The sequence below is a fragment of the Schistosoma mansoni genome, chromosome 6 (genome assembly GCF_000237925.1).
Source record: "Schistosoma mansoni strain Puerto Rico chromosome 6, complete genome".
Taxonomy (NCBI): domain Eukaryota; kingdom Metazoa; phylum Platyhelminthes; class Trematoda; order Strigeidida; family Schistosomatidae; genus Schistosoma; species Schistosoma mansoni.
In genome coordinates, this window is record NC_031500.1 from 10,721,713 (window position 1) to 10,746,966 (window position 25,254).

Sequence of the window (25,254 nt, forward strand, 5' to 3'; positions counted from 1 at the left end):
GTCTTGACATTTGTATTGCAAGTTCTGATCTTGGTGTTGATTGACAATTGTTTTGGGTTCCCAGATGTTCTTCAGTTGTAAATATGCTGCTTTTGCTTTGCCGATCCTCGCCTTCACATCTGCATCTGATCCACCATGTTCATCAATGATGCTTCTTGTGGCCCGAAATATCCTGACATCCTGAAGTGATTGTCTACTTGATCCCTTTCCAGTTGCTCTCCATAGTAGTTCCCTCTCCATTGAGTAGATCATGAAAGGCCTGGAACCTGTTGTTGTGGTCTATCTTGAATTTATTGAGTTTGTCAGTGTCCCGAAGAAAAGCTGTATTAAACATTTGTGATGTTGTCCATCCCGTTGTCCAGTGATTCTTAAGCTGTAACTTCATCTTGGTGACAAGCAAGTGGTGATGTGATGCTATATCAGCTCCTCTCCTGGTTCTCACCACTATCCATCTTCGCTTACATAGCAAATGAAGTTTGGTTTGAACCTACTTGTTAATCACCAAAAAGACTGATTCTACCAATCACTGAACTACTGTTTATATCAACAAAGATATTTATCCCTTAACTTACAGTATTACTTACAACCAACCAAAATCAGCTTCAAGGTTCAACATTTGCTGGTGTAAATAATAGCTTTGAAGAACGGTAAAGGTGGGTAAATCAACACATGGCAGTTGTTATGTAATAAGTTTAACCGACACCTACATATATGTCCATTTCTATAATATTTATGAATGATCGAAATGATAATACATTTACTTCATTATTATATGAATATATATTTATTTTATTTCATTCTGTTACCTCTTTGACATTTTTTTCTTTTTTTCTTCCTCTTTTTTTTTTTAAAAAAAAACAGATGAAAAGTATGTTTTTATTAAATAATACACAAACACATGATGAACAAGTCAATATATTAATGAATGCATGTGAACGTTTAGAAGCAGAAGTGGATGCACTTACATGGCAATTAGATCGCACTAAACAATCATTAGATTTAAAAACACAAGAATGTCATTTTCTTAATGAACAATTAGATGAATTACAATTAAATGGTAGTTATCATAGTCCTAATATAACTACAGATAACAACAATCATAATAATCATAATGGTACTCATAATCATACAAGTAGTATAAGTAAATTAGATAAATTAAAAACGGGTACTGATCAATTTAATTCTATATTAAGTACAGAATATAAATCATTAACAAATAATAGTCAATTATTATTAAAAAGGGATACAATGATGTCAGAATTAGATATAGATATAAAAAAACTTCATGAAGAAATTACCAATTATGAAAAAAAAGAAAAACAATGGGAAGAAATCCATGAAGAATTATTAAAAAAACAAAAATTATTAGAAGAAGAAAAGAAACAACAAGATTTAATTATTGCTAGATTAACAAATGAACAAGTCATTGAAAATAATCAGAATACTTTGCAGGTTAGTTGCATTATATATTTATATATATTATTTGTTTAAACACATAAATATTGGTACAAGGAGGTACCAGATATATATGCGCCGCACAGATCTTATTTGTTTTGTGTGAGTACTGTGATACTACCCATGTGCCCAAACTAAGGCAGGTGGTTTTCTTAGGGAGCAACTCGTCGAGCCTTCGACCTAAAGATCTGATCTACAAGGCAGTGGAGCATCGTGAGGAGATGCGGTCCCATGATAGCCAGTGACCAACGATTGATTCATACGCCATTTGTTCCCTCAGGATACTGGAGCCCATGTGCACCATTGGTTTGAAATCAAGATTTTCCAACTCCCCTAGGTGAACCCTCCGTGTCCACCAACCCGGTTAAAGCGCCGGACATTCGCTTTTCGTCCTCTCAATTTCGTAAACAACACCCCCGCCACGAGAAGGCAGTAAGAAGGACTTTCCTGTCAGAGGCTATATACGCATGACCATGTGAGAGCATTTCGAGAGGGAGAGCGGACTCTCCCCACCCCCGGCCTTACCAGGGCATCAAATGAATAGAAAAATGTTTGAAAGTACTAAAAACAACATACCTACTTAACATTAAGATAGTTGATAATAAATTCAGCCATATAAAAACTCACCTTTTCAATAACTCAGAATATGAATTTCACTCAGTTGCCAACTAATAGAGAATATTGAAAAAAAGAGGATCGTAGATGTGCACCGCTGAAAAGTCTCATATTAGGATGAAATGACCATCCAAGGCTTCCAGATTTTCCATGGTAGTCTAATTTTAATTGACTCATGAATTTAACTCTTAAATTACTAAAATCTCTACAAAACCCCTTTCTGAAAAAAAAGAGAATTGTAGCCTTAAAATACTAATAGTTACCTTTGTACATATAATCAAAAAATTAAACCAATCTTATTCACTAGACAGTTAGTTAAGAATCAGCTATAGTTATTATACACTAAACTATACAACGCGATGGAGTCTGAAGCGAAAGGTACTGGGTTCGAGTCCCAGAGTGAACATCAACTCTGAGAAGCAGGTACATCCAGCTGACAAGTCTCGAATAGGACGAACCGCGCGTCAAAGTGGATTCCACTGCCAGCTACTATCCATGTTTCCTACTCATCATTCATAATTTACTTGTTCATATTCAATTTACTATTATAATATAAATCATGAATAATTAAACTGTTTATTATCGTATAGTTGAAAGCGTGAGTCATTTGAAGCTAGACAACCATGGAAAACCTGGAAGCACTGGACGGCCGTTTTGTCCCGTTGTGGGACTCATCAGAAGTGCGCATCCACGATCCCACCTCGCGAGATTCCAACTCAGGACCCACCAGTCTCGCGTCAGAGTACTAAACCGATAAACCACTGAGCCGGCATCCAACGGTGTTAATGTCTAACTCCAACCAATCCACGAAGTGGAACAACCATTCACCAGTTGTCTTCAATGAGTTTTTATCTCACAACAGACGTGGTTTGAACTCCACTGGTCACTGCTTCTCACTAGATCTCCTGGATTTACCTCTCGAAGTCAGTCACTAGTGAGCATATGATTATTATTATTATCGCGGATTGGTTGGAGTTAGACATAAACACCATCGGATGCTGGCTCAGTGGTCTATCGGTTGAGTGCTCTGGCGCGAGACTGGTGGGTCCTGGGTTGGAGTCTCGCGAGGCGAGGTTGTGGATGCGCACCGCTGAGGAGTTCCACAATGGGACGAAACGGCCGTCCAGTGCTTCCAGGTTTTCGATGGTGTTCTAGCTTCAATTGACTCACGCTTTCAACTATGAAAATATTTAATCTCCATAAAAACCCCTTCTGTTTATTATCTCTTTAACAGAATAATAATAATAACAATAATCAACATGATGAAATTCCAGTTGAAATTATAACTAAATTAAATAATTTACATGAAGAAAAAACAACATGGAGATTATATGCAACTAGTTTAGTACGTAGTTTTGTAGAAAATTGTGATGAATTCATACGTAAAACACCATATAATGAACCATATTTTGAAAGTGATAAAGAACGTCGTTGGTATACATATTCAATGCATTTATTAGAAAATTTATTAAATATTGCACCATATCAATTAACTAAAACTGATTTAGATTTAATAAAACGTAATAAAAATTCAATATTACAACAAACAATTGAATCCAATAATTCACCAGAATTATTAACTGCATTAGATTTTCCATCACAAGTTCAATTGAATAATTCATATATAGAAGGAAGAGGAGGAAGAGGCGGAAGAGGAGGAGCAGGAGGAGGACAACAACAACAACAATTACAAAATACATTTACACATGGATATGATACATATAATCGTGAATCAAGACAATCATATCAACAACGTGCAGCTCGTGTAGCATTGAAACCATTGACAAATTTATATCGTAAGAAGAAGTAAATGAATAATTTTAAAAAAGGGGAAACAAATCACCTATCGCTTTTTTTCTACCATTCATAAACATCATTAAATTAGCAGAAAATTGTATATAAATTTTGTTGAATTAAGAAACAGAAAAGAAAGAAATATGAAGGTGAGACTATAATTCATGAACAAACTAATCAGATTTAGGATAATAGGTCTTGAATTTTTGGCGCAAAATTCATTCATCTATTTGGCCAAATAGAATTTTTGGCATTTTAGCTTATGTCTATTCGTGATGAGAACTTTAAATCTGATTCCTAAACCTAAACATCACCAATTAATCACAATTCTAATTCCTCATATTGATTTGTAACCGTCATTTAGTCCTAGTTAGTGGATGGACACTCTAAAGTTCACTTCAAGATTGCCTAAAGGTCGTTCATAAATTATAGTCTCACTTACCTTATAGACAATACAAGATGAACGTGTACATAACTAAAGTTCAATGTTTAACAATGTGATGTAAGAAAACTTTATAATATTTGTTTGATATTATGTTTTGTTTTTTTTAAAAACTATGGAACAAGTATCTTTTATATTCTTTTTTTTTAAAAAAGAACTCACCCAGTTACCTTGTATACTTATTTGATATCTTTACCTTAATCAAATGTCTTTTTTTTATTAAATAATAAAGGAGTGAACAAATGCTTTTCATGTTCTTTGGTATTTCAAGATGTTTTGATTTGTTTATACGAATATTTGTCAAGATTAGAATGAATAGCTTAACAACAATAGGGCGCCGAGTATAAAGAAGTCACTGTATGTAAGAATTATATTTGAAATAATCTCAACGATTGAAATTTAAATAAATCATTCCAATGTTTCGTTCAGCTAACTTGTCTGGACTTCTTCAGGGTAATAATCAGAATCATCAAAGAAATATATAGTGTTCTTTTTAACAATCATATCAAAATCTATACTACGTTAAATCAATCATATTTGGATGTTGAATTTTAGTAAATAGGATAATATAAGTCAGTTAAATGAGAATCAAGTGAAAAGTTCACGATGTGAATTAAAAGACGACTGAACGAATTGTGTGTGTGTTTATGTATGTGTAAGAATGAGTTATTAATGAATGATATTCGGTGTTAATATGTTTCTATATGAAGTTAAAATAAAAGTGCAAATCGAAGGTTGAAAATTTGTTTCCGAATCCCTGGATTGCAAGTAAAAATGAGAATCATCAAGTACATAATTGTAATGCTAAACATCACTCATATTGACTTCAGTCTGGCTACGGTATGTAGATGACATTTTTGTTATCATTAAACAGGATTGTTTAGAAGAATTTTTTGAAAATGTGAACAACATCTCGGAAGGAATTAAGCTAACGAAGGAAATAGAGTCCGTTGATCCTAAACTAGCGTTTCCCGATTGTTTGGTTGAGCGAAGACATGATAATAGTAAGTTGAAAATAAATGTATTCAGGAAATCAACACATTCAGATAGATGCTTAGATTTCGGTTCGGCTCATGCTTTATGTACGAAAGTCACGGTTGTCAAAAATTTAATTAATAGAAGTCTTAAGCTTGTTACAGATAAGGAAGACCAGCAATCTGAATTGAATAAGACTTTTTCTACACTCAGGGATAACAACAACCCAAAGGAGTTTTAAAGAAGATTGTTGGAAATGAAAGAAAAAGTAAACTAGAATACATACAATAAGATTGGAGGTCTACTGTAGTCATCCTATACCGTAGTGAAACATCGAAAGAAATCAAGTGGATTCTAAAAAAGCATGATATATATATATATATATATATTCGGACGTGTGACACTGTAAGGTCAGCATTGGTGAGAGATAAGGATGTTCTTCAATTGCAGATTTACTGCTCCTGCCTTGCCGATTCGCCCCTACACATCTGCATCAGATCCACCGTGTTCATCAATGATCCATGTTCATTACACACAAACATCAACCGTATACACGATTGCACAGATTTAATTACATAGTGCAGATTTTTCTCACTGAAAAGTCTCTATTTTGCAAAATTTATCCTAAAATTCAGAATAATTCTCATTTTCCCAAAGTGGGTAATTTGTAGTTTTTCCGACTAACTAGATTCCCATACAGACCATAGATTATCAGGCAGAAGTGGAAAATTTATTTTGTGTGGTTGAACCACACATACTCCGTTTAAAAGCCATCAAATTTGATTCTTATTGAGTAAGGATATTATAGAACTGGTAAACTATGACTAATCAGCGGGATGACATTGTTGAAAATTTAGACAGACAATGATGTAACTGCACAGCTTTCGATTTTGAAAAAAGTGGACCAAACTACCGTAAAACTAGGCAGACAACATGGTGGGGACTATATTCAGACCAATGAATACAAATATAGTCGCACATCGGTCAGGATATTTTGGTTTCAAATCTCGTCAAAAAGTAGATATTTAATCCACTTATTTGTGATCAAGTCTAAAACTAGCCTGTTGAGATTTGAGTGGATAGACACTACCTTAGTTTAAGGGAAGATAGAGAGTGTATACACCTACGCCATTGTGATCGATTCTGAGTCATGTCACATACAGTCTCCAACCACTGGTTACGATAGTCACGAGGACCACAACCAACCATCCCCAATACTAGTCAGCATTGCGCGTCGTGGTAATCGGTGTTCAGGCATACACAACACGTGGCCCAACTATCTCAGTCGATGAAGATTCACAACCCCATCAACTAATGTACCATCATTCCCTAATACCCTGTGTCTAACCTCCCTTACTTACTCAGCGATCCCAGCAGTTGCGAGCAATATTTCTAAGGCATCTGTGGTCAAATAGTAGTAACTTACGAGTATCTTCTACTCTTAATGGCCACATTTCGCAGTCGTAAAGTAGAACAGAACGAACTGTTGTGCAGTATACTCGTCCCTTAATCGATAGACGGATATCTCGAATTCGCCATAGGTGACGTAAGTTGGCAAAAGCCAAACGAACTTTCTGAATCCGTGCTGAGATTTCGTCAGATACCAACCCATTAGGGCTGATCAGACTTCCAAGATAAGTGAAGTTGTCGACGCGTTCGACTACTTCACTCCCTATCCTTAGTTCAGGTGTTGACACAGGCCGGTCCTGGAGTAACAATTTACATTTAGAGGAGGGAAACGCATTCCAAATATCCTGGCATTGTTACTCAGTGCTATCAAAATACTGCATTTTATCAGCCTCTTCACCAAACAGGACTATGTCATCTGTGTATTTTGAGTCAACAATTGGACCTCCTGGTAGGAGATCAATGCCCGAAAATTCAGTCGATGACAGTGTTATTTACAGCAGTAAGTCTATGATGAAGTTAAACAGAAATGGATATAGTGGACAGCCTTATCGGACATCACTTGAGGTTGTAAAACCAGACGACTTCGCCATAAGCTCTTCCTCGACTGATAGTGTTCGAGTAAAGAGCCTTCACAAGGTTTGTGTACTTCCGAGGTACACCTTTCAATGACAGACACTGCCACAGATTCTCTTAGTCAACAGAGTCAAATGCTGCTTTTAAGTAAAAAAAACTATCATAGTCTGACGCCGATAAGCATGCCTATGTTTTAAAACCTGACAAATAGTGAATATGTGGTTGATGCAGCCACGACCAGGTCTGAAGCCAGTCTGATTTTCTCGTGTTTGCAGTTTACGAGTCTTAGTTAGGCGCCCGATAATTATTGAGGCTAGTATTTTAGATGCTATATTAGTCAAATTAATCCCTCTATGGTTATCACAGGATGATTATAATCCTTTCTTGTATATTGGGACAATAAGTCCTAAACATAGGTTTCATGCTACCAACTGTCAGAAGACCTAGTTATAATCATGACGGAACAGATAGTCTAATGAGATTCAAAACTGAGATAATTACAACTGACTGTAGGAAAAGACCAACAAATGAGTGTTATCTACGTATAGTCAGTATAATTAAACGATGAGAATAAAACAAAAGAGTATTGAAAACAGTTTTTTGAATGTTCAGCACACGAGAGAGATGGTTAATTAAGTAAGAAGCTTGGTGTCGATGAAATATGATCATGAACTAGATGATCTCGAATGCTGTTAGAGGTACTCTATTAGTAACATCCTACAGAACACAAATACCATGTTTGAAACAAGAAGAATATTGTCCTTTTTATATTGGAGGAAACATAAGAATTCGAAAAAATACGTCTTAATAAGTATTATTTATACAATATTTAGTCAAGTTTCAATTTTCCACGTCATTACTCTTTTCTTGATTATGTGTTAAAAATTCTAGTCCCGTACTTTGATGACGAAGTCTTCTATCGCGTTTAGCTATAGCTCGCCAATCTTGTCTCTCCTTCCAATATTTTGCCCATGAAGTGATGGAAGTGTGATCTTGTTTAATAGATTCAGGAGAGATATTTATCTCTTCATAATTATCAGATATCTGAAAGATGTAAAATAATAAGACATTTTTGTGAATAAGTTGACTACAAAAAATCGTATTAATATGAACCTGTACAAGTGATAAAAACTAAGGTAATTAGATAGATTGACTCGAGTCATCTAGATTATAATGAGATAAAATTCACGATAGTAATTTATTCAAATCACATTATAGTCAAGTTTAAGGTTTAAAACAGTGACCTTTGAACTAGATGGAACATATATTAACATGACAATGAAGATATACCTTTTCAATGGGTTTTTTTCTTGGTATATTATCAAAGTTCAAGCTATTCCATAATTACTGCTTCTACATTATTTCAATTTCTTTGCTATTCCTTTTTTAAAAATAATCTCTTAGTACTGATATGGTATGCTGACTTGAGCTAATGAACATATGTGCTAGGATCTACCTACATTCATATATTTAACACAATGCTTGTTGAAGCATTCAAAAGTGGACAAATGCTCACTTCACGTTATTTCCAATTGTGCATAACGATTTACGAGTACGTCCCGACGAACACAGATTATGAGGACAGAAAGGAAAGTTAACGTTCGCATCAATGAGCATATTCCTCAAAAATTAAGACTGAGAGGTCAACTTGTATTCAAAAGTCTCATTGTTCGTCCTTTACTTGATAGTGGGAATGACGTTGAGATTCCAAAATCTATCTGCATTGCTTATCACTAGACTAACTGAATAAGCGTAAAACAACCACAACTATGTAATCCTGAAATTCGGAACAATTTATTCCTAATATCCAATAAAGCTACAAAAACTAATACTTATACTAAGTATTATCACAAGTAAGCAGTCCAGATCAGTCACAAAATGCAAAGTAAGCCTGTTGCAGACAATAAATTAAGTTGTATTGCAATTCAGGAGTGTACACCACCAAGAGAGTAAATGTCTATTTATTAAGATCTGAACCAAAAATATTGTGGAATAGGACTTAAAACTATGATTTATTGGTCAAAAGCATATATATTAAACCATTGGGTCCTTTTTTCTTGATACATATTCTCCATGTCTAACATCTTTTTTCCATTACCAATACTAGTTACTACTTCAACTACATTGGTACTCATCTTGATAATCATCTTGATAATTTCATCAACCTGTGCTGATATGGTCCAGGGACTTGAACTAGATGCACAATATTCTACGTTTTCTACGTTTCATGTTACTGACTAACAAATTGATCATAAAACATTTGGGTTATCGAGATGTACTTGATCTCAATGACAATAAGCATACCAGACCTGATGAATCTACTTCTTCGGCATTTTAATTCTCCAAGTATCACTGTACTTTTCAATCACAAAATGAACACTAAGTGTTTTGTGGCTTTCTTTGGAGATTGTCAAAGGACTGTATGTTTGTTAGTTAATTCCTACAAGGGCAAAATATTATTTGTATGCACTAGAAGATCAGAAGATTGAATACTAGGAGGATACCAACATTATTCATATAAAATAACTAAGCAATCTCTACGAGACATTTTCTTTTAAACTTCTATTTTTGGTTTTTCCCCACTACCGGGGTTACTGTTCTCGTTCTTGAATTAATAAATAACCAATAGCATGATTTCAAAATATAATTTCAGTTTATAGATTAAGCTATCAGGCATACAGGTATGTGAAGAATGACGATACAGTCGAACTGTATAGCGAATTCTAAGGAATTTCAATTTATTCAAACTGTACAACAAGACAATGAGATTCATTGAAATCATGAGCCCATTAATGTTAGACCATCACTGGGAACCTAGAAGCACTGAATGACCATCCCGTCCAGGTACAGGACTCATAAGGAGTACGCACCCACGACCCCGCACACAGGGTTTGAACCCAAGACCACCGGTTTCGCATGAGAACGCCTAGCCTTTAGACCACTGAATCCGCATTCAAGGTTGTTAATGTCTAAATTCAGTCAACTAACGATACTGCACAACCTTCATCCTACGTCTGGCAATGGATAACTCTCTTACACTCGACACGGTTGAACTCCACTGGTCACGACCTCTCTCTCTAGAACTTTGGAATCTTCCTCTTGAAGCTAGTCACTAGTGATCACATAATAATTGTAAGACAATAAGAATTCTACTTATTCGATATCTATGCAAACCAGATAGATTTTGTCATCTAACCAATTCTTTCATACAGTCAACACACAACAATACAAATACAAATGACAAAAACGTACTAAATTTCTTGACTCTAAAGGATGAGATTTCTTCCTTATTGCTTTCAATCTTGTACTAATTATTTTGACAAGTTTATCACGTTCCAACCCATAAACATTATTAGGTTTGATAGACATTGGAATAGCAGTACATATTACATCATTGGATGACTGAAAATGTTCTGAATCATTTGAAGGAGTATTTACCTAATTCAATAATGTACGTATGGAAGCAAATCAATGTAAATTTTTGAATGATAATGAGGAATATAAATTAACAACAGTAAATCGTAAGGTTAATATGTAGCTAACCACATGAGAAGCATAAGCAGTCTCTGTCTATTAAATACGTGAACTGGGCTGCTTAAGTTATTAGTTATGGAAATGACTAAGCAAGCGACCATTCACAATGTACTTGAATACCATCATTTAGAATTAACCTAACCTTTATGATTTGTTATTAATTAGCAAGTAATCGATGAAAACTGTGATTTCCCTGTAAGTAGATGGTCTATCCAATAAATATGAGACCGTTCGCTTGTATATTCAACAGTGATAGTCCAAGTCTTCATCCAATATTTTGATTACCATGTTAGATCACTTTTCCAACTTACCACACTTAGCTTTCTGTGAATTCATTTTATTTTCATAATGTGAAATGGTTACGAGGAGACGATAAAATGTAAAACAACATGATCAGTGTGAAGCCTAACTACTTCTGAGGACTTTTATGGATATTTAAAATGATGTAAACAGAGATGGAATAAATTTACTACCACAAAGAGTATTTTGTAAGCGAAAAGACCGATGTATATATAAAATTGTAAAATATTATAACTTCAGATCACCTATTTATTGAATAGACTACGTATATTGATAAACAGAAAGACATTTTAGAAAGATATGGTTTTACTATTCAGTTATTTATTTTGTTATATATTCTTGTTGTATCTTTTATTACACTATTCGACACCAAAATACGCATGAACTGAAAACGTCAAAACTAATCTAGAATCAGATACACAAAATGATCATTCATAATGTCATGCTACATCACCAAGATGAAGTAAAATTAACAATATGGAGAATATAGATCGAGAAAACGGGATGAAAAGGTCTGTATGAAAGAATGGTGAAGCCTGAATTCTAGAGTAAGATAGGGAGTGAATGCATCTGTCACTGAAGTCGATTATAAAACCATAGAACTCAACGTCCCAACCACTTATTACTGCAGTTGCACAAAACAAAACCAGATAGTTTGCATCTATCACAACAGGCCAATCGAACGGTTGGTTAATTTCATGAACTAATGTCACATTTTCCTCTAATTGTTTCTACTAGTTTTCTTTCAACTTACTCTTACACCCGCCAACATTTGGTGTTGAAGTAGGTGGTATTTTGATATATGTAACAAGTTCCAAATACCTGTGTCGATAAAAGTACCTTATCATACTATCCGATTTGTTATCTTTGCCTAGTAGTCCACCTCTAGCCAAAGGATTGTTCACTCGATGGTCACCAAATAAGAATATCACCTGTGCATCCTGAATCGATTACTGAACCTTCTGACAGAAGATAAATCTCTGAAAATTTACACGATTTCTAGGAAATATATAGATAACATTTAGATATGGGGTGGAGCTAAGGTATATGAAATGATGATGTGCTCAAAACACTGAATCACGAACATGTAGTAGAAATTCACTGTAAGTGATATATACAATCGTCTAACTGTGAATGTTACTTCTAAAACGTTTAATATGAAACTAGTTATTGATGCTAGGTAATTTCAACATATTTAGAAGATCCTGACCATCATTAGTACATATCACTCTGTGACAGAACAGCTCGGTTAATACATCTTATCAGTATAGCTAAAAACAAGACTTTATTTTTAAAGAAAATGTAACGCGAATCACAGATGTTCTAATTCAAAATGGAAATTACTTTTGTAACCATAGTTAAAAATTATACATAAAAATGATCTGAGGTTTCATAACAATATTTAGACAGCTTTCTATTAATTGCAATAATTAATTACTAAGTCGTAACCAACGTTAGATTTAACTCATTTTCGCATTATTTGTTTGAACCTTCCCATCAATGAGAAGACTCAAACAAACAATAAAAAAATGAATTGAAACTTCACCTCATTGCACAAGCTAGTGGCTATCAGGACTCAGTAGCTAAGTGGATAACGTGATGGCGTTTGAAGCGGACAATACTACATTCGAGTAAACTCTGAGATGCACGTACACCCAACTGACGAGCCCCAAATGGGACGAAACGCATGTCATGGATTCTACTTCTAGCCACTATCCATCTTCGCTCACAATGTTAGATTGTTTGCTCCTTAGCTCTAACTTAATCCTATCGATTCAATTGCAATGCAACGGCGAAGCTTAATGATAAGTGGCCATCCTGAAGATGCATCTTTATCAGCAATGGGAAGTAGCACAGAACCCAAGTTTATAGCTTCATGTCAACTAATCTTTCCAACCGGCTTATATCCTCCATTACTTACACAGAAAGAATATCAAAGGACATCATTTTATTCTGTTCAATTTCTGTGTTGATACACATCTTCAGATTATGAGACTGAACAATGTATCAGATCAATACATAACCTTTTAGAGCTGAAACACATACATAAAGACAAAAGTCCGTGGTATAAAACTAAAAACACGTACAATAGGAACACTCACTATACAGGTCTGTTCAGTTATAAAAAACTGAAAAACAGGAATCTTCATTTTTGGATAACCCTTATGCAAAAGTGATCTATGGAAAAGTAGCGAAGTGCATTTTTCAGTATAAGAATTAGCATACTACCTTAATTCACTACTCCCACTATTCATATACTGCTGAATATAAAATCCCAATGCGGTTGGTGTTTGTTTTACTGAAGGTTTATTGGAGCTATGATATACTGGTAGTTTACAATTGACATCAATTTTGGCATACTTGTCTCCAGGTATAAGCTAAAATTTATAGAAAATAGAAAGAACAGATTTCTGAAACAGCATTTCTTGAATATTTCCCCAATTTACAAATAACGTGACTGTATAGTGTGCACATGATTTAATTTCTAAGAAAAACCTAATAAATAAAACCTTTAAGTCAGGTATTGTTTGTTATAAACATTTTATGTTATAATGATGCACAGGATGTCAAATGGTGGATTTATTTATTTGAACGCATAAACATTGCTACAAGAGTGTACCAAACACATATGCACCATACAATAGAAATGAGGTTGTGAAGAGATAGTGTATGTATGACAAAAGAACGACAACGAGCAGAAAGTAGTATATGAGAGCGGAACAATATAATAATAATAATACATTAAATAGGAATAATATATTTGTAAAATCTCAGCGAATTTTTTAGTAAATCCAACGTTTCGCCTGGCAATCTGGTCCAAGCTTTTTCAATGAATTATAATCAAACATCAAAATTATCGAATATAAATAGGTACATGGTTTTCCGGGTTCATTATACACTGAATAGGTCATCCAATCAATGTTAACAATAAGTCTAAACTAGGTATGTTTAAGAGATATGTGATGTGAAGTGATGAGTGTTCATATAACATATTGTATAGAAAAAACGTAAGAGGTGAAAGGAGAAATTACATTCACACAATATATTGTTTCTTATCAGTGAATTTATAAGGAAAAACATACAATTTGTAATATATATGATATGAATCATATCCGTCACAGTATGTATAACATGAAGATAATTAAACAAAATAAAATAAAAATATAAAAGGTGTAATTTGAAGAGCGTAATTTTGACTGTATGTATGTGTCATTTTTAATGTTCCTGTGAATTGTTTAACAAATTCCGATAAGACAACAGATTAGAATCATTGAGTGTAATTGTTGTCATTTTAGATAATACGAATTCGATAAAAACATTAAGGAGTTCAGGTTGTTACTTATTAATGATTAGCTGCCATGGCACTGCTAATTGTATTCCATCCCTCCTATTAATATTGTTTGGATTAGTCCATATGTATAATAATAATAATAATAATAATAACAACAACAATAATAATAATGATAATAATAATAATAACAATAACAATAATAATGATAATAACAATAATAATAATAATAATAATAATAATAATGGGAGAAACAGTTCAGTTAGCAAAAATATAACCAGAAAGAATTCTTTAAATCAAAGTTACGTTCATTTTTATGGAGAAAGTAAAAGAAAGTTACAGCAGAATCGCCACTGGCTTTATTTTGAGCCATATCTAATAACGTATCTAGACACCGTGTTGCACCATCTCTCGGACCCCAGCCAAGGAGTCGTGAAGGACCAATAGAAGTCAGCCATTTATAGCTTTCTTTCATACCACGACACCATGTCATATACTGACCACCTTTCCGCTTTCTCTAACCAATCCCAGCGTCGGCAAATAATGCACGATGTGGGATCCTCTGAGATGACATTAGTAGAACATATCCAAGCCACCGAAGTCGGTGTTTCAAGATGGTGACACCAATTGAAGTATCGTCTATGCGCCCGAACACACGATGCCAAACCTCTGCATTACTAACATGGTGTTGCCAATGGATGTCAGAAATCCTTCGGAGACAACGATGATCGAACACAGAGTCGTCTAACATTCTCAACTCGGAGAGGCCGGGTTTCATAAGCATAGAGCAAAACTGCTCTCACCGACGCGTTGTAGATCCGACCTTTTACAGTCAGACTAACATCTCGAAGGCGTTAAAGATAGCCCAGACCGGCCATGGAGGGCAGGACAGTCTGATCGATGTCGCAGGGGCAGCAGACCAGTTGAACCGCTCCTCGAAAATCTCTATCCATCGTTCAGGGCGTCGGTAGATGTTAGTGATTGGCACCCCGTAATCTTCATGGATTGTTTCACTGACGTCAAACTTCTTGCTGTCAGTGACTCGGATACGTTGAATGAGCTTCCGGCAGTTACCAGATTTGGCTGCTACTTCCAACTCATTGGCACGCTTCGACTACCAAACTTCTCGGTCCTTAAGCGAGCTTTGCTCAATTTCATTACGTAACAGTCTTCGTTTGTGGTCAAACTCACGGTCACCCAGAGTAGACCGACGGGCTTAAATGAGTTGTAACGAGCTTGTAGGAAAATAGTGTTTATAAGTTGGACATTCCGCGAAGCCACAAGTGACTTTACTCGCCATTTCTATGGCATCATGCAATTGCACCCAGTGATCATCTATACTTTTCAATGAGCTAATAGTTAGCCTTGAACCTTGCTGAGTTTGATATTTAGTTGTAACAGAAGCTGCAACCAATTTGCTAACATCAATCCATTTAGGACGATGGATTTGTTAGCCTCTAAAACGTAAGGTAAGATTAGAGCAAACAAGGGCATGATCACAGCCCAAATAGGTAATCCAAAAGGAGCGGCAGTCTGGCACACAACCACGACAGTGGTAGCTGATCGCGATGTGACCAATCTGAGTCCAGGCTTAAGATGCAGAGGGAGGACACCAGGTAGCATATCGGCGATGACTGTATCGGTAATTGGTGCTAGCCAGAAACAGGTTGTAGTCTACGCACAGTTGCAGTAGACGGTCACCGTTATCTGAGCTGCGACCAACAAGTTCCCATCGGTCACCTAAACGACCCTTTTCTGTGCCTAGATGCCCGACCTGAACATTCAAATCTTCGACTAGTACTAAAATATCTGCCGGACGCACTTCCTGCAGAAGAACAGTTAATTCGTGGCAAAACTCACCCTTGGTCGCATCCGGGCTGCAATCTGTCAGAGCGTAGGCGAAGATGACATAAAGATATCGTTTCTCACACCGATTTCTTCTTACTTTGATGGGACTTTCTAATTCAACAGCACATAACAGACTAATAATGGGGATTCAGTCGACTAGTGCTGCCACATCTCTAGCGCTAATTGAGACACCAACGCCAGCAAAACCAGACGAAGATGCCACAGATACCCCGGATAAACGCACATGAAACAAGCTTTTCGAAGCGACAGATGGAGGGAAAATTTGTAGTACTTCCCGAAAGTCTTGAATACGGGTTTCAGATAGACAACAGACGTCGATATTCAGACTTTCTAAAGAAATAGTCAACCCTACCTATTGTCTGGTCTGAATTACTATGCGAACGTTACAGGAGGCCAGTTTGAATGGCATACACGGTTTCAGGAAGACTGTTTCAGTATTCGTAGTCGGTGGTAGCATCCAACTTTCGACCAGTCAGTGACTTGAGATCGTTCAGATAGAACAGGGTTTACACCATAGACGAGCTGCTGTATAAGTTGATAGACAAAATACGCAAAATGAAAATAAAGAAGAATACATAAGTGACATAGTATAGAAGAAATAAAAACGAACGTTGTCATATGATTGTGAATAAGATTTGTTTGAGAGAGCTTTGAAGCAAGAGAAATTCTTCCAGTTGTAGTTACCATTGATTTGTGTATGGGGTGTGATACTGCCCGGATGCTCAGACCGAAGCAGATAGTCTTCTTGGAGGGCCACTCCCCGAGCCTTTGACCCCGAGGTCTAGTCCACAAGGTAGTGGAGCAATGTAAGGAAATGCAGTCCCATGGTAGTCGGTGACCAACAATGGGTTCATACACTTTTTGTTCCCTCAGGACCCCGGAGCCCATGTGCACCATTGATTTGGAATCAGGGTTTTCCAAATCCCCTAGATGGATCCTCCATATCCACCGAACCAGTTAAAGCGCCGAACATTCGCTTTTCGTCCTCCCAATCTTGTAAATAGCACCCCCGCCGCGAGAAGGCAGTGAGTAAGACTTCCATAACATAGATAGATTTTAAACAACCATACAATATGGTCACTTGATAACACTTCAAAAAAACTGATTTACTATCGCTAGTCACTAAAATGAATATTCATCAAAAGACAATGCAATTGGACAGAAATACAGATTTAGTTTCTTAAATAAATACTATACATGTATGCAAAATCTGAGCACAAAAGTAAACGTGATTAAATATCATTTAGAACGTAAACGAATGTAGGTCACTTCTCAGCCAAGGAAACCAAAATTTACCACACTTCATTCTTCCAAAATTAATATTATGGTTATTGATAAATATAGAATTTGAATCTTATATACATGTTTTCCTATACGCCGGATCTCCCCGAAGACTCAAATCGTAATGTTATATGTGAGATCATTACTTCTTGAGTGCAGAAATAAACGAATGTAAACACAATTTTATCCTCAACTTCCTATCAATATACTGGTGGCGTGATATTTCCCACACTTGGTCACTTCCAATATTCACTCTATACTAATATCTTACATTCATTATGCTTACTGACACAAGGACCAGTTTAAGTAGAAACTCATACAATTGTAGGACTATCTGTTATCCACCTATGACTCATTAGAAGACCACGTGCTCATTCTGGTTTTTTCCCTTTAAAGTCAATTAAGTAGTGAAACCGAAAGTCATTACTACAAAGTAAGCAATTGGTGTTGTTTAGAACTAAAACAGTCAGTCAGTCACAACGGAGAACTTCGTACGTACGTACATCAGTCCGAGTTGCCATACCACATTAGCACAGAGATGAAGTTGTCGATTCAAATCCCATAGTGGTAGAAGTAGTAAGAGTATAAGCATACAGTGAAATGAATTTGGAAAGATAAAAAAGATAGAGACATAAGGAATTCTGATTAGAATTTGGTAGAGCACAAAGAGTGGATGCACCTTCGCCATTGCAAACGATTTTGAGCCATGTCATTCAAGGTCTCTAACCATCGGTTGCTATCAGCTCGCGAGTCCCAACCAGGTAGTCTACACCTACCAACATGGCTCAGTCCAATTGTCAGTGACTTCATGGATTTGTGCCACGTTTTGGTCTGACCGCCCCCAGCTTTCTTCCAACCTACTCCTACACCATGAAATATTGCATTAGAACTAAAACTCTAGAGTCTAAATCGTTAGTGATGGAATTATAAAGCAAATAGTTGTTATTTGAACTGATAATAGTCAGATATCCATCATTATTCTACCATAAAATTTATATCACAATTCAGGTGGCTTTATCTATTTTGGTGGGACTATAATTTATGGACGACCCCTGAGCGATGACAAAGTGACCTTGAAAATGTTCACCTACTTAAAAATTGGTGTGAAGAACTAAGATTTAAATTCACAACTGGATGTTAGTTGGAAAAGAGGATTAAGATTTTCATCACGTGCTGACATCAGTTATAACGCCAAAATGCTACTTAGCCTCATAGATGGACGAATTTCGCGCCAAAATTCACGATCTGCTATATTAAAACCATTTAGTTCATCCGTAATTAATGGTCTTGCTTCTTTCAGCTACTTATTAAGCTTCAGTACGGGTGGTTGGTAGATGAAACATAGTACTAGTGATCGGTGTTAATAGACTAAATTGAGAGGGTATAAACCTTGAGTGATCTGGTAGGAAAGTGGCCGCAAAATATACAGTATCTCAGTCAGTAGACATGAAATTTCGACAACAGTAGTGATGGATATTGAGGATCTTAAGGATTAGACATCAACTGTGTAAAACATCGCGTGACGATTTGTAAGTGAAAATTACCGATGTTACCAAAATGTCTTAATTTTCATGAGTAGGTTATGGTTTAAACACAAAACCCGATAGCCAAAATGACTGTTGGGACTAGCGTACTGCTAATACGTTACATGTATTTTGAAATCCAAGACAGGAAGGACGTGTAGTCAGAAAGGACACATCTGTGAAGAAAAGCACATTTATTCACCGACGAAAATAAAACATTTTATATAAAAAGCTGGCTTACTTCAATTATATCTAGTGAGGCTGCCTCAGCACCCAGTACTCCTGAACTTAAAACTTCTTTTAAATAATTTTTGCAGTGTATCAAATAACGACTATGGTTATTGTTTACGGCCAAATTTACTCGATTCTATATGTTTAAAATATTGCTTTCATCGAATTCACAAACCATCGTCCACGCCATATCTAAGGCCAGATGTCTTAATATGTACAAGGTGATAGAACTGTTGAAACGAAGGCTTTCCGTCACACTGGATAGAGATTTACAAAAGAAACATTGGTTTCAGTTTACAATCCAGTAAAAAATGACATTAACGGTAAAGTTAACCGCTCAGTTGACAAAAATATCACCTAAAATGCAAAGTACAAGGCAAAGGAATTGGAACTATAACAAACACATTGTTCGACTAAGTAATAACGGTATAATTTTTGTTTTTAAGCCGAACTTTGATAGTTGGTACGGGTAATCTACTGCTTATATAGAAATGACAAGAGTGAGAATAAAAACAATATACCAGAGAATCAGAATCACCAAAAGTAATAAAGAATAAGAAGAACTAAGCATAAGATTCAGTTTCAGTTTGGAAAGGACAGGAGACTTGATGGCCTGTGTTAGTCCTGGTAATGGTGGTCTCGGTTGATCCAACTTTCTTTTGAAAGAGTCTACGGATGGAGTCTCAACCACGTGCTGAGGTGATGAATTCCATTCGTTGATGATTCGATGGGAAAGTCGATAGTCAGCTGACAAATAATTTGTCCTGGGCTTGTGAAATTTTTTGGAGTGTCCTCGTAAATTTTCTGTTTCGGAAGACAAGAAAAATGGGGTCATATCAGGTGCGAATCTATCACTAAGCGATTTCTGCACGGATTCATAAAACTCGTTTGGCTTTTGCCAACTTACGTGACCTATGGCGAAGACGAGATATCCGTCTATCAATTAAGGGACAAGTATACTGCACAGTAGTTCGCTATGTTCTACTTTACGGCTGCGAGACATGGCGATTAAGAGTAGAAGATACTCGTAAGTTACAAGTATTTGACCACAGATGCCTTAGAAATATTGCTCGCATCTGCTGGGATCACCGGGTAGGTAATAGTGAGGTTAGACACAGGGTATTAGGGAATGATGCTAAATCAGTTGATGAGGTCATGAACCTTCGTCGACTGAGATGGTTAGGCCACGTGTTACGTATGCCTGAACACCGATTACCACGACGCGCAATGCTGACTAGTATTGGGGATGGTTGGAAGAGAGTTAGGGGCGGCCAAACCAAAACGTGGCTTCAGAGCTTGAAGTCACTAACTTCTAGTCTGAGCCATGTTGGTAGATGCAGATTACTTGATTGGGGTCCTCGTGACTATCGTAACCAACGGTTGGAGACTCTGTGTAACATGGCTTAGAATCGGTTACAATGGCGTAGGTGTATACACTCTCTGTCTTCCCTTAAACCTTGAGATTAAAGTTGCTTCATATCTGTCTTTCTTCCTGTACTATATCCTTATATACAACCTTTCTTTCGTATATTACCACCATTAAATTAACTACTATGAATTCAGTGTTCACCTTGTTGTGCTAATGAGGTATGGCAACTTGGACTGATGCATAAGTGTGCCTGGTCCTACGTTGTAGCTGACTGACTAAGCAATTTGATAAACTGAAATCAAGTCGCCTCTAGTTCTTCGATATGAATACGGGAATGAGTTTAGTTTGGCCAGTCAAGCATGATACGGGAGCTTCGCTATTCCGGGAATCAGCTTAGTTACTCTTCTGTGAACCTTTTCCAGAAGCTCATTGTCTTTTTTTAAGCAAATGCCAGCCGCTTGTATGTAGTACTCAAGTTTCGGACGCACAAACATACAAACATTTAAGCGTCGACAAGACTAAAAGCCCTACGTTTTAGCCATAAAGTCCTAAAACCTATAGCGACTATTGCACGGCAGTGTGCAGTATTCTTTAAGTCTTGGATAACGATGACTCCTAAGTCATTGTGTGTCTGGACATCACGTAGCTCAGTGTTATTTATCGTGTATGTATCTGTACCTTGATGACCGATATGCATCACAATACACTTGGAAGTATTTATCGGCAACAGTCAGGTTTCAGACTATTCAAATAAATTTTCTAGGTCATTTTGGAGTTCTAAGCTATCACTTTTCGTGCCGCTCTCAATACCTGGACATCGCCAGCTTATAGCAAGACCGATGATGACAAAAGACGAAGAAGGAGATTTACATAAAACAGGAATTACACCAGCCAACAAATTGTACCCAGATGGCCTCCAATAGGCACAGTTTCACAGTTAGATAACTATGAATTCACCTGTACTCTTTGTTGGCGTCCAACAAGGAAGTCTTTTATCCACATCAATAGATTGCCTCCAATCCCAACATTTTTTAGCTTATATAACAGCTGGTTGTGCGGAACTTTGTCAAAAAGTTTGCTGAAATCGATGTAGGTTACGTCTACAGGTAACTTTTGGTCCTTAAGAGCACACCAGCTTTCACGAGCAACTAATAAGTTAGTGAGACAAGAATAACCTATTCTAAAACCATGCCGCTTCTCCGAAAGGATCCGGTTTTCATCGAGGTACTTAAACAGCTCCTTCTGAATAATCTTTCTAAGATCTTAACAACCACACTAGTTAGGCTAACGGGTCGGTAATTCTCAGGTTTATGTGTCGTACCTGTTTCGAAGACAGGTCTTACTATGGCATTCCTCCAGTCTTTCGGTAAACGACCCTGGGTTACGGATAGATTAAAGCATATACTTAAAGGGTTCGCAACAAAGTCAGATAATTCCTTTAGTAGCCTAGGATGCAATTCATCGGGCCCCGTAGATCCACCTATGTCAAGCTTATTTAGCAGACCAAAGACATTAAGTTCACTAATGGTCACGCTGTTCAGTGTTTGTGTGTGGGAATTAGCATGGACTGGCGGGAAGGGTGTTTCTATGGTATATACATTGCTAAAGTAGTTTGAGAATACTTTAGCCTTACCTCTGTTTGCACTCATCGCACTGCATGCGGCTGTTAACGGGATATCGACAGTCCAGACGTTGGTAATTGCTCTTTTTGCACTGTCCAGTCATCAAACAGAGGTTTTTTAACAAAAGAACTAGACCTAATACTCAAATCTGATAACTGAGTCGTCAGATAATTCCTTCGAGCAGAAATTAGTTGATGCGGTTGTCACATGTGCCCTAGTGCAACATGTGAAAGAAGCGACTAGGTACGACCCGGACTCTATTTATTTAAACACATACATATTGGTACAAAAGGGCACCAGATACATATGTGCCACACAAAAAAGTCATGCTTTTAGTAGGAGCGAGAGTAGTATTGTCAGTAGAATGCGTCATTCCATTTATTTGTGTGTGGGCTGTGATAATGCCCGGGTGCCCAAACCGAAGCAGGTGGTTTTGTTAGGGGGCCACACCTCGGTAAGGCTAAAGTATTCTCAAACTACTTTAGCAATGTATATACCATAGAAACACCCTTCCCGCCAGTCCATGCTAATTCCCACACACAAACACTGAACAGCGTGACCACTAGTGAACTTAATGTCTTTGGTCTGCTAAATAAGCTTGACATAGGTGGATCTACGGGGCCCGATGAATTGCATCCTAGGCTACTAAAGGAATTATCTGACTTTGTTGCGAACCCTTTAAGTATATGCTTTAATCTATCCGTAACCCAGGGTCGTTTACCGAAAGACTGGAGGAATGCCATAGTAAGACCTATATACTGAAAAACATTAATTGGTTTAATTGAATGTTCTATTATAATTTCGTAATTAAAGATACTACTAATAAATAATAAACAAAGATTATTCAGAAGGAGCTGTTTAAGTACATCGATGAAAACCGGATCCTTTCGGAGAAGCGGCATGGTTTTAGAATAGGTTATTCTTGTCTCACTAACTTATTAGTTGCTCGTGAAAGCTGGTGTGCTCTTAAGGACCAAAAGTTACCTGTAGACGTAACCTACATCGATTTCAGCAAACTTTTTGACAAAGTTCCGCACAACCAGCTGTTATATAAGCTAAAAAATGTTGGGATTGGAGGCAATCTATTGATGTGGATAAAAGACTTCCTTGTTGGACGCCAACAAAGAGTACAGGTGAACTCATAGTTATCTAGCTGGTATGCCAATCACCAACATCTATCGACGTCTTGGACGATGGGCAGAGTTCTTCGAAGGGCAGTTTAACTGTCCTGTTGTTCCGGCGACATCGAGTAGACTGTCCTGCCCTCACTGGCCGATGACGACGGACCTACCAAATGAGGCGGAAGTTGGCAATAAACACCAACTCTAAAAACGTTACAAATCACTTGTCCCAGATTACTTACTTCCGGCTCTTTTTATTGTTGGTGGGGAATTTCTGGGTAATGAAGATATTCAAATTTTAGGATTTCAACCTAGGTCGACGAGGCAGGCGAAGCAATTTGAGCAAACATGTGTAAGTTGGGATCACAAAGAATACTGATGCATTTATAAAGATGTCTACACAAGTCTTCCGCACTTAGGAAATTAGGTAAACGCTACATACTAACTTGACGATGCAAAGTTGCGCCTCCAATTAAATGTAAGGTAATGTTTTTTCTATCAGATAGTATTCAATATCCAATAATTTTGTATTTCGAAAGTCTTCAGTCTTCAGTCTTCAGTAATAAGGATAGTAGGTTGATGAACCTGTGTTAATCCTGACAGATATCCTTCCAGTGAAGGTCCAGCTTCTTTTTGAAAATGTTCACTGATGGTGCTGATACCACTTGTTCTGGTAAAGCGTTCCAGTCATTGACCACTCGATGAGAAAAACGGGACCCCACCTTTAATTTATTAGATCGCGGTTTCAGAACCTTCTTGCTATGACCCCGGAGATTATTAGTGCTGGAGGGAGCAAAAAGGTAAGACATATTAACACCCAGATCATAATTAAAGATACGAAATGCCAGTATAAGGTCACCTCGCGTCCTACGATAAGATAAGGGGAAAAGATTTAGACGTTTTAAACGCTCATCGTAAGGGAGTTTGGAAAGACCCTTTACTAATTTTGTCCCTACACGCTGGACACGCTCAAGCGATTTAGTATCCTTTATCAGACAAGGGCTAGCTGCTTGGATACAGTATTCTAAGTGTGGCCTTACATAGGTGGGATATAAAATTCGAAAAATATCCTCGTCAAAGCATTTAAATGCTCTGCGAAGCGACCATAGCGCGCGATAGCCTTTGGAAGCAACCGCACTGCAGTGCGTTGTAGTTTTTAAGTCGTGACTTATAATTACTCCTAAGTCTTTATGCGCATGAACGCGTGGCAGAGATGTACCATTAATGGTATAGTGGTAACTAATATCGTGCCCGATGTGCATGAACACGCTCTTCCTAGAATTAACTTCCAGGCGCCAATCATGAGCCCACCTAACTAATTCGTCTAAATCTGCTTGTAGATAACAACGATCAGTCTCATTTCTTATTGTTCTCCAGATTTTAACATCATCCGCAAACAATAACGTCGACGACTTAAGTAATAAAGGTAGTTCATTAATATACAGAAGGAAAAGTAAAGGGCCCAAGATGGTGCCTTGGGGTACACCACTTTTGACCGGTTTCCATTCGGATAGAGTTCCATTGACTCTCACTCTCTGTCTGCGGTCACATAAGAAGCTTCCTATCCATTCCTGTATAGCACCTGTTATACCAAAGCTCGAGAGCTTTTGCATAAGACCTAAGTGTGAAACCTTATCAAACGCTTTGCTAAAATCTATAAATATCACGTCGACAGACTGGCCGTTGTCTAGTGCAGCTGTCCAATCCTCTCTCGCAATGAGTAAGTTAGTCAAGCATGAATGCTTGTTACGAAACCCATGTTGCTCGGGAGTTAACAGATTGTACGAATCAATGTGGCTCAGTAGCTTAGCCCGAATTAATTTTTCCAGTAACTTAACTACTATACTGGTC

At 36.9% G+C, this 25,254-nt stretch overlaps 2 protein-coding genes across 2 annotated transcripts in view; one reads left to right on the forward strand and one right to left on the reverse strand.

Moving 5' to 3' along the window:
* Positions 1 to 3,880, forward strand: part of Smp_025030 (glutamate-cysteine ligase) — a gene marked incomplete at its 3' end in the record, with an annotated part of 23,155 nt that extends 19,275 nt beyond the window's left edge. The window contains exons 3-4 of the mRNA XM_018798229.1: positions 862 to 1,452; positions 3,305 to 3,880. Of these exons, the coding sequence (XP_018653192.1) occupies positions 862 to 1,452; positions 3,305 to 3,880 (1,167 nt within the window). The remainder of the gene's footprint in view (positions 1 to 861; positions 1,453 to 3,304) is intronic.
* A 3,924-nt stretch (positions 3,881 to 7,804) lies between these two features.
* Positions 7,805 to 23,867, reverse strand: Smp_025020 (hypothetical protein). Its single transcript, XM_018798230.1, has 8 exons — positions 23,846 to 23,867; positions 23,646 to 23,809; positions 19,467 to 19,648; positions 19,302 to 19,427; positions 13,328 to 13,476; positions 13,201 to 13,276; positions 10,517 to 10,702; positions 7,805 to 8,308 (listed from the first exon to the last, which is right to left on the reverse strand). The coding sequence occupies exons 3-8, from the start codon at positions 19,479 to 19,481 to the stop codon at positions 8,105 to 8,107; spliced, it is 756 nt and encodes a 251-aa protein (XP_018653193.1). The 5' UTR covers positions 19,482 to 19,648; positions 23,646 to 23,809; positions 23,846 to 23,867; the 3' UTR covers positions 7,805 to 8,104.
* Positions 23,868 to 25,254: the final 1,387 nt, after the last annotated feature.